The 13,739-nt window shown below is 40.0% G+C and overlaps 1 protein-coding gene across 1 annotated transcript in view; it reads right to left on the reverse strand.

Annotated features, from left to right (window-relative positions):
* Positions 1-13,739, reverse strand: part of fndc7b (fibronectin type III domain containing 7b) — a 39,063-nt gene that overhangs the window by 23,998 nt on the left and 1,326 nt on the right. The window contains exons 3-14 of the mRNA XM_020617039.1: positions 13,264-13,533; positions 12,340-12,603; positions 9,852-9,970; positions 9,216-9,357; positions 7,582-7,848; positions 5,588-5,848; positions 4,562-4,819; positions 4,188-4,448; positions 2,204-2,464; positions 1,316-1,579; positions 855-1,115; positions 5-131 (exon numbers count right to left, since the gene is read on the reverse strand). Of these exons, the coding sequence (XP_020472695.1) occupies positions 5-131; positions 855-1,115; positions 1,316-1,579; positions 2,204-2,464; positions 4,188-4,448; positions 4,562-4,819; positions 5,588-5,848; positions 7,582-7,848; positions 9,216-9,357; positions 9,852-9,970; positions 12,340-12,603; positions 13,264-13,533 (2,755 nt within the window). The remainder of the gene's footprint in view (positions 1-4; positions 132-854; positions 1,116-1,315; positions 1,580-2,203; positions 2,465-4,187; positions 4,449-4,561; positions 4,820-5,587; positions 5,849-7,581; positions 7,849-9,215; positions 9,358-9,851; positions 9,971-12,339; positions 12,604-13,263; positions 13,534-13,739) is intronic.

The raw sequence follows: 13,739 nt of genomic DNA on the forward strand, positions 1-13,739 counted from the left end.
GCAGGAGACCGTGAGGCCCTGCTCTGTTACCCCCTTCACTGTGTAATAATCAGCACCAGCTGCCCTGCCCCACGTCACCTGGCCGATCGACGGGCTGTACTGAGCAGTGATCTGTCCAGGGCTGCACGGCCCTGGAAGAAAACAAGGGAGAACAAGATGCAATCAAGTTTCTGGATCAAAAATGAAAATGTGATCATGAAATACAGATAAATCAGACAATCTCCTCCTGATGACAACTTCAAACACTTGATAAAATATGTTATAGGAAGGAAAGAAGCATAGTTTTAGTCTTTATTTGACAGAATGGGGAGAAGGGATGAATAATAATGTAAAAAAAAGAAGTAGGATGCACTATATCAAGATTCAGGGTGGATCACTATCATTATAATATTTGCTTTGTTAAAATCTCAGGAAAATTTATAATTGTCTAGATGTGTTTCACAGGGAAGAATAAAGTACTGCAGGAGCTGAGTATATTATCCATTTTTATACTGCAAAAACTGAATATCATACCAAGTGGTCTACTATTTAACCAAAAGTTGTTGATCTCATATTTCTTGTAAATTGTTCCACAGTTGTATTCAAGTGGAAAATCTGCAGGTACCATCAGATCATTTTGACCTCTTTCTAAGACAAACCGTGTTGTTTTTCAAGACTTTTACATATCAAGCATCTTGTTTCTTAATTCTACTGCAGCAAAAAAAAAAAATCCACATCCTGCTCTGTATCAAGATCCTGACACTACAGAATTCTACAAACAAGATGATTTGGGAGAGGAACAACTGAAGCATTAAAGTCTGACATTTTCTAATTCCAGACAAAAGTGCCTTGTAAGCCCATGAGTCATTGCTCACCAGTGGCCAGTTGTTGGTGCAAGTAAGTGGTGGCGCTGCATGTCCATCCCCAAGCTTGAACAGACACAGAGTAGTTACGACCGCAGAGCAGATAATCTATTTCACAGTAGGAGAAGCTGGTCTCACAGATGACGGTGTAGCCTGATGCTGCTTTGAGTGTCACAGAGTACAACCAAGCTCCAGCAGTGGGGGTCCACCACACCGTGGCGATCTGCGTGTTGCAGTCGTACGCTATCCCGACATTTCTTGTTTGACAGGGGGCTGGGAGAAGGACAAGACTTTAAATATGGTTCAGATATACTTAGGTCTTCCAGAAAACTGTGTGGCCATAGTGGAGGATGCACTCTCTGATACTGCTAAACTGTAGTACAATCTACTAATGGGTGTGCAGTTATTCTCAGATAATACACATTAGATAAGTTCAGATCCTGAGTGCATCAGTACTTGGGTTGCTTTTCTACCTGAGGGTGTGTCAGCCACAGGAGTGGGCGTGCTGTTGCAGTGTCCATCAGAGGAGACCACTGAGATATGGTAGATCTGACCGCAGCTGAGTCCCGTCACACTGCACGAACCTGTCGTTGTGCCCTGACAGGTGGTGGCCAGACCGTGGCTGTCCTGCACTGTAGCAATGTAGGAGTCAGCTCCTGAGCTATTGGACCAGAACACAGTCAGAGCATTGGTCTGACAGTCCACCATAGAGGAGATCTGTGCAGGGGTACACGGCACTGGTGAGAAGAGGAAGAGAGAAGGTTTAGTGTAAGGCTGAGTCTTTTTTCTCACCTTAAAGAGTTTCTGATTGAAGAATACTGAAATTGTGAAATAGAAACTGTATTCTGGAAATTATACTTGTAGAATTAAACTGTTCTGGAAAGTACACTTACTATTTTCTTGCTGAGAGTTAGATTGATATCACTGTCATGTCAGTACACCAAACAACACCAGCAGCCAGGTATCTTAGCTTAGCAAAGAGAAACAACTAGCCTGACTAGCCCTAAGGTAACAAAATCCACCAGCCGGCACCAAAAAAACATAAGGGGTATATAAACGTCTTGACCAGGCACAGTGACTTCCTGTGTATCTGCTGACTGACTGCTAACCAGCAACAATTTGTTGTTCATATACTGCAGTTTCTATAAAGCCTGAACAAACGGGGTATAAAGCAACTTCACATTTAGACATGAGATTGGTGTCCATCTTCTCATCTAACTCTTGGCAAGAAAGCAAGTGCACATACTTCCCAAAATGTCAAACTATTCCTTTAAAACAAAAACATTGGATGTCACAAAACTGGTTACTGTATATTTGACATTTTGAACGCTTACTAGTATAAAAGCAGTTTCTGTACATACCCGTCTTGATTGTCACACTCTCACTCGGTTTGCTCGTACAGTTCATGTCCTCTGCTGTCACAGTAATAGTGTAATACAGTCCACAGAACAGGCTAGTCAGAGCACACTGGTTAGCATAGGAGACGCACTGGTCCTCGTGGCCATCAGTAGCCACTGCTCTCACTTTGTAAAGCTGTCCTCCTTTGCTGTAGCTCCACGACACAGAGGCCACATTGTTGCTGCAGTTCAGGCTGGCTTTGAGGTCCTGAGGAGGGCATGGTGCTGAGAGGAAGAGGTCAATATAGACATTTAGTTTTGCATTAACTCTTTTTAATTAAGGTGCTGTACAAAGGCCCTGCTCACTCACACAGCTTCTTTCAGATATTTTCACTCACTAGACCTCTGTTAAGGTTGTCCCTACCACTGCTATGCTTAATTGCAAAGGCCACATTACTTCATTTACCAGTTGCAGCAAAGCTATCAGTCTGTTCATGCCCACACAGGTTAGTTCAACCAAATCATCAGTGGGAGTGCACAGCCTTTAAGAATTTTAACTCTCCTCTGCTCTGCAAAAGAACATATAGCTACTTTTCTCATTATACTTTTCACAAAAAAGTAATTAATAAAACTCAATAACGTAATTATAATAATGTAATTATTTTTAAAACATTTTTATTACCACGTGGGCCGAACATAATACATGTTTCCCCTGGTCAAAGTATGAAGGACATAAAAACAATCAGGAATGATAAGACATAGAATTATTTACCTATAGTATGAATTTATATCACATTTTGAATCCTTCCCAGCTGTCCATTACAGTAAATCCTAATAATATCATTAACTAATCATTAAACACAGCCTTGATCTTGATAAACAACAGAAAATGGATAAAAGAAAAAATTTATCGATTAAATAATAAACTATTTAACATTTTTATTTAGAATTGCTGTGGATTAAATGCAAGACTTTTAATCCCTTCTTTCCTTTTCTTGAGGAAACAAAAATCAGTACTTTTTGTGCATTAAAATTTAAAGACCTGCAAACAACCTGGTTTCCTAGTTGAGGTGGTTGTTTTATAACCTGTACGGGCAGTGATGGACTCGCTCAAAATTTTACTCATTACTTTAAGGCCCTGCATGGCCTTTCCCCTAGCTATATCTCTGACCTCAGCATGGTACGCGCCTGTGCGCATTTTGAGAACCTTGGATAGGTTTTTTTGTTTGTTCCAGGGACCCAGCTGAAAACTAAAGGGGACAAGGGTTTGCAGTCAGGACCTTGAAGCTCTAGAACATCCTACCCAAAGAAATCAGGTCAACTAAGTCAGTAACCACTTTTAAATCGTTTTTTAAAACATACTTTTATCAGAGAGCCTTTCCAGATGTTTCCTGGAGTTTTTCTTCCCCACTGTCACTAAGTGCTTGCTCAAGGGGGATTTGTTTGGTTTTTCCTCTATATTAATAATAACAAGGTCTAGACCTTACTTTGTAAGAGATTACTTCTGTTGTGATTTGGTACTGTACAAATCTAATTGAATTGAAGTTTTCTTTTCAATTGATTTTTATTTGCTATCTTTGTAATGTAGATTTACAAATAAAGGTTGTTACTTTTATTGCTATATCATATTCACTCTAAGCTAAGCTAACCAGCTGCTGACTTTAACTTAATATTTACTTTAAAAAGTATTTATCTTCTCATCTATATCTCTGCAAGAAACCTTCAACAATAAAGTGATTGTGTTTCCAAAAATATTAAACTTTTCCTTTAACAAAAGTGACTCTTTAAGGATCTTGAAAAACCAAAAAGTCTTTCATTTTGCACACTGGATCAAGAAAACCTACACTTCTTTTTTACCTGAAACAAGTTGATTTGTAGTGAAATTAGTTGATATTATTTGCCTAATACAACTCCCCCACCAGTAGCAATTTGCATGTACGGCAGTAATTTCATGCCCCTTTAGTATCTACTTCCTTTAATATAGTGTATTTCAAGAAAATGTTACTACCTGATTGCACTATGTAGCCTGAGCCCTCCATAGCTCCAATATTGCCAAATGTTGTAGTGACGTAGATGCTGTAGGTGAGGCCACATTTTAGGTTTGTGATGGTGCAGTTGGAGCTAGTAGTGTTGCAAGTTGCATATGTCCCGTTGCCAGTGGCGATCGCCATATATGTCCCAGTGGAACCGGCGCTCCCCTTCCACTGCACGGCAAAGGTGTTGACACTGCAGTTCAGGTCTACGACCACATTGTCAGGAGTACAGGAAGCTGTGGGGGGTAGACAGGATTGAGTCATTCATTAATCAGTACTGAGGTTCAAAACAAAAAAAATATCAAGAGTGCAATTCAGACAACGGTATGAAGAAGCAGATTTAAATTACCTGAGTTAAATGTAAAATTAGCTCCTCTGCTGCTGTTGCATGTTGCACTGGAAGCTACCACAACTGCTGAGTACTGGTATGCACACTCCAGCTTCACTGAGCAGGTTGTCGTGTTGGAAGAACAGGAAACTACATGGCCCTGGGTACCAGTCACTGTAGCCGTGTACGAGACAGTGTTTGCACTTGGTGCCCAGGTCAGCGTTCCCAAGTCGGTGCCAAACTCGGCACTGGCACTCAAGTTGGTTGGTGGGCATGGAGCTAACAAGAAAGAGATTCAGGAGCAAATTATTGTGTTCCTCAGAGAAATACACCCAATTGCCTTCACTTCGGAGAATGCCAATTTTAGTTTACACTGTATACTAATGCATTACTAATTACTGTGGGGGTTAAACTATTGGGAAAATTGTGTTTCAAAGTATAACATAACAAACACAAATCCTGTGTGCATACCTACCATAAAAATATGTATCAGCAGATTTACCTTTTTGAAACAATCTAAAAAGTCTTGTCAAAATGAGAAAAACCTTTTCTCCATCCATTCATTATCAGTACCACTTATTGTATAAAGGGTCGTTGGGGTGGCTCGAGCCTACCCCAGCCGACACTGGGTGAGAGGAGGGCTACACCCTGGGTAGGTCACCAGACAAACAACCATTCACATCTATGGGCAATTTAGAGTCACCATTCAACCAAACCTATGTGTCTTTGGATTGTGGGAGGAAGCTGGAGAACCAAGAGAAAACTCATTCCAAAATGTCAACAATAAAAGTAGCATAACTATACATGTTTAATGATCTTACAGACACAGTGTAGGAGTAAACACATCACAGACACATTTCGTCCAATCAGATAATGATACTGACTTTTTAATATTTAGTACCAACTCAAAACCTCCATCAAATGCAAATTAATGTCCCCCCACCCTCCTGTTGTCAGTTTGAAAAGTGACTTACACGGCATTATAGCAAAATAACCCTTGAGAAAGAGCAAGACACAATAAGAGAAAAATAAGCATTGTTACAGTACCTGTCCCCAAAGTGAGTGCCTGGCTTTCAGAGCTGTTGCACTGAAAGTTGGAGACAATGACATGCGCTGTGTAGATGGTGCTGCAATTCAAGTCCTTAATCTTGCAGGTCAGATCCATGGTGTTACAGTTGTAAGTAACACCACTACTGTCCTTTGCTATGACCATGAAGAAAATTGCACCACCAGGCTGGTCCCAGGTCACTGTGATAGATTGTGCTTCACATTCCTTCACCATTGATACATTCTGTGCAGGGCACGGGGCTAAAAGACAGGAAAATTATTAATAATATAATAATTCTAACAATAAAACAAACTCTCCTTTGTCTCTGATAAGAAATAAACTAGAACAGCAACTGATGATTACAGTTATTTATCTGCCAATCATTTTCCTGAGTTATTAGATAATAGGTTTGGTCTTAAACATCAGGAAATAATTAAAAATTTATTTAAAGTGTTTATTTTATTGAAACAGCAATCAAAAACCCAAAAATGTATTAAATTAATTATGATACAAAACAGTGCATCAACCTTTTTTAGACTTGGTGGAATGTAACTAAATCTGTGTTGTTACTGACTACAATATTTAGATAATTTGAATACTTCTATTTTCTGCCACCTCCTGATTTTACATGCCTACATTTTAGAGAGAAAATATGTACTTATAACAACATACTATTTACAGCAATAATCAGAATCAGAATCCGCTTTATTGGCCAGGAGTGTTGAACACACAAGAAATTTGACTCTGGTACAGTGGTGCTCACTGTGCATGAACAATGTTCTACCATAAGGCAATGAGTAAACAAGACCATGAGAACAAGAAAAGAAAAAGAATGTGCAAAAAAAGAAATATGGAATGTGAATTAGGAAAACAAAAAAATAAGCAATATAGTACTTATAAATATAAAATATACATTCATATACACAGTTTAGATAGAAGTTTCCAGATATATACTGTATATATACAAAGGTATATTTACAGGTATTTCACTGAGGGTTTTCATTCTGTTATACTGTCATGGGTTAAGTGTTCATCACACCGACAGCCCAGAGGAAGAAACTGTCCTTCCTCTGCCCTCCTTTTGACCCGTGAGGTGTACAGGTCCTCCATGAAGGGCAGGCTGGCACCGATGGTTCTTTCTGCAGTCCTCGCTTGAGTCTGTTCCTGTCCTGTCCAGTTACTGAGCCAAACCAGACAGTGATGGATGAGAGAACAGACTCGATGATTTCTCTGTGGAACTGTATCAGCAACTCCTGGGGTAGGCTGAGCTTCCTGAGCTGGAGCAGAAAGTACATCCTCTGTTGTGCCTTCTTGATGATGGTGCTGATGTTGGATGTCCACTTCAGGTCGTGGGAGACAGTGGAGCCCAGGAACTTGAAGGACTGTACCGCTGATACAGTGCTGCCAATTATGGTGAAATGTCGCATTTCTGCAGGTTTGTTGTTGTGTTTCTTCGAAAGATGTTTGATTAATTGCTCTCTCCATTACTGTTGATTTTGTTGCACATATTGTGTGTTGACCTCTGTGTAAAATGTGTCTTTGTGCCTGCGTGTCTGTGTGAGACGGGGCGCTCTCACACACACACGCACACACAACAGAGAAGCTGAGCTTGCAGTCAGCTTTACTTTTGTTGCTGTCACTAATCTTAAAATATCCCCAAACTGCTGAAACCTTACTGAGTAGAGTACTAGATGGTGCGGTATCAGTCCCGATATGTTGGACAATATATTTTTCACATCAGAGTATTTTTATATGCTGTACGACATGTCTGGAGATGATCTTTAAATTGACTCCGGCTTGACAAGTCAAGATGCTGCTTACACATCAATGCATCTGGTGTACAATAATATAAGTACAGGAAATATTTTTCTGTTACTTTTGATATTTAAGTACATTTTGCTGATAGTGTCCATTTTGGAAACTAAGTAAGGGGTCTGAATATTTTTTCCACCAGTGCTGATGTAATAAACTGGCACTAACACCTTTTCCTCACCTGTCTCAGCCACAGGCGCCAGTGACCATGGACTGGCACATTCATTATCAAAAGCTGTGACATAGATGGTCAGGTACTCTCCACACTGGACATCTTTAATAGCACAGCTGTTGGACTGTGAGCTACAGTTGTAGTAACTGTTGCGTTCTCTGGTACCAAAGGCCTCCACAGTGTAGTGCAGAGCCCCCTCTGCAATGTCCCAACTGCAGAGCACAACGTCTGAATTGCAGGTGGCAAATGTTTGCACATTCTGGGGAATACAGGGCGCTGGAGAAAGACAAATGAATCCAAAGATTAACTTTTTCATGGTTTATTAGCCACTTAAAAAAATGCAAGCAAAAGAGAAGCATAGCTATGTTATAGCAGCCGGGGGAAATATTTTTTCTAACCATCATATTGTAATAGGACAGATGTTTACACCATTATCAGAGCTGGGCCTGAATTTATCTAACTTTGAAGTACAACACTGCAAGTGTTGTACTTATGAAGCACTAAAGAGCCAACTTTGGAGTAAAATGATTGCTAGTCATTGCTGAATGTGAAGAATAATACATGTGTATCAATCTTAGTGAAAAGTGTAGTAGCAACCTTTATGATGATAATTACTTTTATTGGCCAAGTATGTTACACACACAAGGAATTTGTGTCCGGTACAGAACCGATAGTGGCACTGTCCCTGCAAGGTGCTGCTCTGGCCATCGAGAGTAATTGGTTGTTCAATGTCTTGCACAAGGACACTTCAACATGCGGAGAACGGGAATTGAACCGCTGACCTTTCGGTTGGGGGATGACCACTGTAACTCCTAAGCCACAGCCACTCCCATATCACAAACTCAGAGTAATAGCCAATCAGAGATTTACCCTACATCTGTCATTATGTGAAATTAACAAGTCTAATATATTTATAATAAACAGATATTACAATAAATTATCAATGCCAGCTACTGTCGTTTGCAACCACGATAAATGCAGAAGAAAAAGTGGTCTATTATTCATACATTCAGTGTGCAATCATTCCAAAACCTGTCTTGGGAAGTTCTGTGTTTATCTTAAGAGACCTCTCAAGCTCAATGTTATTTTTATATCATGAGAAACTTAACAAATACTTTTTATATCAGGGGAGGTGATAGTGTGATGGGTAGAGCAGTCATCTTCCAACCAGAAGGTTGAAGGTTCGGATCTCAGTGCTTGCAGTCCACATGTTGAAGTGTCCTTGGGCAAGATACTGAACCCCCCCCCGTTGCCCCCGATGGTTAGAGCCATCGGTTGAGTTGACGCCGCAGATGGCTGTGTGTATGTGTAACATACTTGGCCAATAAAGGTGATTATTCTATATTCTATTGCATTTGTAATTTTATTCCTAGTTCTCAATTCTTAAGCTTGTGAATAGGAATAAAAGTGAAGTATTTTTACGTTTGTTTGATAAATCCAGGTCCAGATATAAATCAACCTTAGATTTTACAAAAGTATCCACCAGAGGGTACTCTCATAGAGCAACCAGTAATAGTTTACATTGTATTGTACAAACGTTGCATAAACTTCAAATTATGAAAGTGAAATGATTAGTGACATTCCTATGTTGTAATCTGTAACTATCTATAGCATGGAATATCTGTAGACATAAATGATCGTACCTGTGCTAATGTCAACAGAGGAGCTAACCTGGCTACTGCACTCCCCTGTGACTGCGTAGACTGTGAAGTAGTAGCGTCGTCCACACACTGTGTGTGTGAAGTAGCATGTGTTGTCTACGGTCAGACACTCCTGGACCTCTCCCTGTGTACAGACAAATCATACTACACTTAATAACGTTATATACTCCAATTACAGACTCTATTCAGTAACTTATTCGAGAAATAGTTCAACTACTCATATGTCTGTGCAGTAAATCTGAAGCTATGGCTAGCATCCAGTAAGTTTATTTTAGCCCAAAGATGGGAAACAAGCTAGCTTCTCTGTCCAAAGGTGGTAAATTTTACATCAACCATCTCCTCTAATGCCAATTCATTCACACTTTATATTTTGTGACAGTATAATCTCCAAAAAGCTTTGTTACTCTTACATCTACTCAATACTCAGTCATCAAAAACTCTTTAAGGCGACAGATAAAGATTCGATGGTCTAAATTAAAGCTTTTCTCCACCTCTTGATATCTGTCAGCGAGAAAGCCAAAAAGTATTTCCCAAAATACAGAAAGAAAATTCACAGTTAAATTTATTTTACACTGAAAATTGTTGCTGCAAATGTTTTAGCCCAGAACAACACAGTACCTTGGAGTCCACTGAGGTGGCTAAATAGTGGTCTGTATTGCTCATATGTTCCCAAGAGAAGATGATGACGTCACTGGAGCATTCTCGGAACAGCGTCAGGTTCTTGGGAGCACAGGGGACTTAGGAACAAGGAAATAGATACACTATTAATGCCTTAATTTAAACTGTGTAAGCCTGTTTTCTCTATGTCCTCTGCACCATTAATCCCACTCACTCCAGTTGGATCAATAAATAACATCAAAAACAACAGGAGAGATTAAAAAACAGAAGTGAGTGGGATTAAATATCAACATGAAAGGCAAGCATCTCAAATCCCTTATCAGATGAAAAGGTTATGACACTAAATATTACACTCCACTGTTGCTTTTCACTGTATGAGGTTTCAGGTTTCCCATGAATACTGGCTCATTATTAGTAAGCTGAACACAACACAATATGACAAAGGCTGTAGCTCAATAGGACACCATATTTTCAAAGGAGACACCTAGTGATGCCTTCAAAATGAACTTAGACACCAAGCAAAGACAAAGCAGCAAACAGCTCTTTCCGAATGACTCCTGACTAATAGGACCTAAAAAAACAAATGTTTAAAACCTTGGCATCATAAACCCTACAAAACTAAATCCCAGCCACTGAGTGTAATTTTGCATTTAATTGCCAGTTTTTCAATCACTGTGTCAATTTGATCCAAGCCCAGTAAAATTGTTATTATTACATAACCAGATCAAAATCACCAAACAATGACATGGTTTCCTTTTTCTTGTGCCTTTTGCAAAAATAGGTTGTATATCAGTGGATGGAGTTATTTAAGGTTTTCATTCCAATATTAAATTGCTGCATACTTGATATGTTCAGCATCAAAGTCAACAGCTGAGTGGTGCACAATGCAGCACCAAGGGTGGGGTTGGAGAGAAATCTTGATCGGTCTCTCCAACAGAATGGAGTGATATGTGAGATGAAAAGAGTGCATGGCAGGGTGGGGTGGTAAAAATGTTGATCCTTCAACATGACTGATTCATGGGTCTGTGCATTTTAAGCATTGCTGCTCAGAAAGTCAATCAGTTATGTGAAAAGAGTTGTATGGTATCTTCTGTGACTTTGGTGGAACTTCTCAAAGTCTATGAAAATAACCCTGATAATGTAGTGTTGTCATCAGGGTTATCTTAGTTTGGGCTTGAGGACCACAGATTGTTTTATCACAAAGTCGCTGTTACAAGCTGGTGCTGAGTTTGAAAAATGTGGGTGTTTATCTGGCAGAGAGGGTTTAATGAAAGATGGTACTGAGAAGCATTATTGAAAATTTTTAGGTCCTGAATTGAGGCTAAACAATGCTGGGGAGAGAATGATACCTCTGGACATGCCTAGCAGCTAAATACTGGTAAAATACAATACACAACATATTATCTTTGAAGTCCTAAACAAGCAGGTCTGAGTCTATCTTGTGCTCTACCACTGAACTTTAGGAATTTGGCTTCTCCTTTGAAGGGAGATGTGTAAGCTGTCTTTTACCAAGGAGAAGCTTGATGGCTCAGTTGGCTGGATATGAGAGTGTCACATTTATCTCTACAGAACCAGCTTAATCAAAACAGACTTTACAGACAATGCCTCTGTGTTTGTGTGTGGCCTGGTATTACTGTCACGCTCCTGCCCCTCTTGCTTCCTGTCATGCTTTTATTTTCACATTACTTCCTGTTTTATTTCACCTCAGTTTTGGCCCTTTTACTTAATCATCATTAGGTCACCTGCTCCTTATTGTTTGCACCTGTTTTTACTTCTATTTAGGCAGCATCCTCCCACCAGGACGCTGCCAGATTGTTCTAGACCCCAGCTTTGACTCTCCAGCATTTATACCTTGCCTGACTCTCTGTTTCTGACCTTGGATTACTGTTTTTTGACCACCGTTTTTTGTCTATGCCCTCCCAGATTCTGATCGCCTGCAGTGTACCGACCTTCTGATTTTGTCCCCCTTGACCTCGAGTTTGGATCCCCTGGCTATACCCGTTTACCGGCGCCGACCCTGGACTGTCTTATCGACCTGATTGTGATCCTGGACTTTGTGTTAGTTGTTTTGCTTACAACAAGTAAAGAACTTGTCTCTACCTCGGTTCGTCTAGTTTTCTAATTGAGTTCACCACAACCTCTGTTTGGCATCTGTACACGCCAACCCTGACAATTACTCATGTTGTGGGGACATAAATCCATTTACACAGTCACATTGTGGGGACTTAATGTCCTTATGGGGACAAAAAGCAAGTCCTCAAAATGTAAATCATTACATTTTAGAGTGATTATAGTTTAAGGTTAGGGTGAGGCGGGTAGTGGCTATGGTTAAAGTTAGGATGAGTCTCCACAAAATGCATCTAAGTCAATGTAATGTCCCCTGATGGAAACATGTATGTGTGTGTGTGCTTGTTTGTTCTTTATGTGTGTTTAAAGGTGTTTGTGTCATAGGTCTTCTTAGACTTTCTTTGTAATAATTTTGTCTTACCAGTCTGAAAAGTGGCTGAGGTGGCATTTATTGGGTTCTTGCAGGTAACTGATATGGGTATTACGTTGACCACATAGTTCTGGCTACAGCTCAGTCCGGTGATCTGACAGCTGGTGCTCTGGTCGGTGCAAGTCAGCTGTGTGCCATTATCGCTTGTCGCCGTGGCCATGTAGGAGTCAGCCCCCAGCACAACTGACCAGTACACCATGACAGACTGAGTGGTGCAGGAGTAGTCCAGCTCTACTGACGCAACTGGTGTCAGCTCTGCAAGCAACACAATATATTAAGGTATTTATTTCTGTTTTTGGTTTCAGTGCACAAGACAATTATTCATGGCAAACACCCTGTAGATGGTAGGAGAGTTATGATATCCAAGTCATCTTTTAGACAACACAGAGTAGATAATTAGTGACAATACTTTGGTTTTCTTTCAGTAGTTTACCATTCATTTTATATTTTCCAAATCTGTCTCCACATTTGGCAACAATGGAAATTTCCTCAAACCAAAAATATTTTAGATTATTCAGTTCTGTTCAGAAGTATCACATGATCTCTGCTAGGGTCTAATGAATAGTACACACATGTGTAGTTTAATAGGTAGAAACTAAAGCAACAACACAACAATCCTGCAATGAATCTTATGAAGGTGATAAAGTATCAGTTTTAGTTAGGTGTGCCTAATAAATTGCCAATGCTGTGATAAACTGACAACAGATCCAGATCACATATCTCATAATTAATACACTATAAAAGAACCAACAAACACCTTTGACTCCAGTTTGTTCACAGCCTTAACAACAAATTGGTTGTCCTTTTTCCCTGAAGATCAAATTCTGCATGTCTGAAAGGAACGTCTCAGAGAAAATGGCTGACCCAGATCTTAATCACCAAGTCAGGGATATTGGTTTGGCTCTGTCCACTTACTGTTGGTGGTGTATGTGTAGTTTCTGGGTTCGCTCGGCACCAGGAACTTGTTGAATGAAGACACTGATATCAGATAAGTGGAACATGGGAAGATGTTCTGAGCATCCAGCTTGGTGTCTGTGACATTTTTCACAAATGGTATGCTGGTGGGGTCATCGAGGTACTGGATGGTGACTCTGTATAAGAGTACGTCCTTCACGGGCTGCCATGTCACCCTAGCTGTGGTCGAGCCGGTCTGTGCTGCTGAGATGTTCACCGGAGGCGGCACCACTAAAGAGGAAAATATCATACAGTATAATGATACACATTACAGAGTTAGTTTTTACAGTAATTGAATGAGTATAAAAACTGAACTGAAAAATGTCCCAGGTACAATTCAATTTAAGCAAGTGAAACTGTATTTTAAAGCTTCAGCCCATCCACAAAGTGCATACCCCTGGAGGTCTTTAGACATGGGATCATAGTTTAGGCTTTAT

Source organism: Monopterus albus, unplaced genomic scaffold, assembly GCF_001952655.1.
Source record: "Monopterus albus unplaced genomic scaffold, M_albus_1.0 scaffold184.1, whole genome shotgun sequence".
In the NCBI taxonomy this organism is placed as follows: domain Eukaryota; kingdom Metazoa; phylum Chordata; class Actinopteri; order Synbranchiformes; family Synbranchidae; genus Monopterus; species Monopterus albus.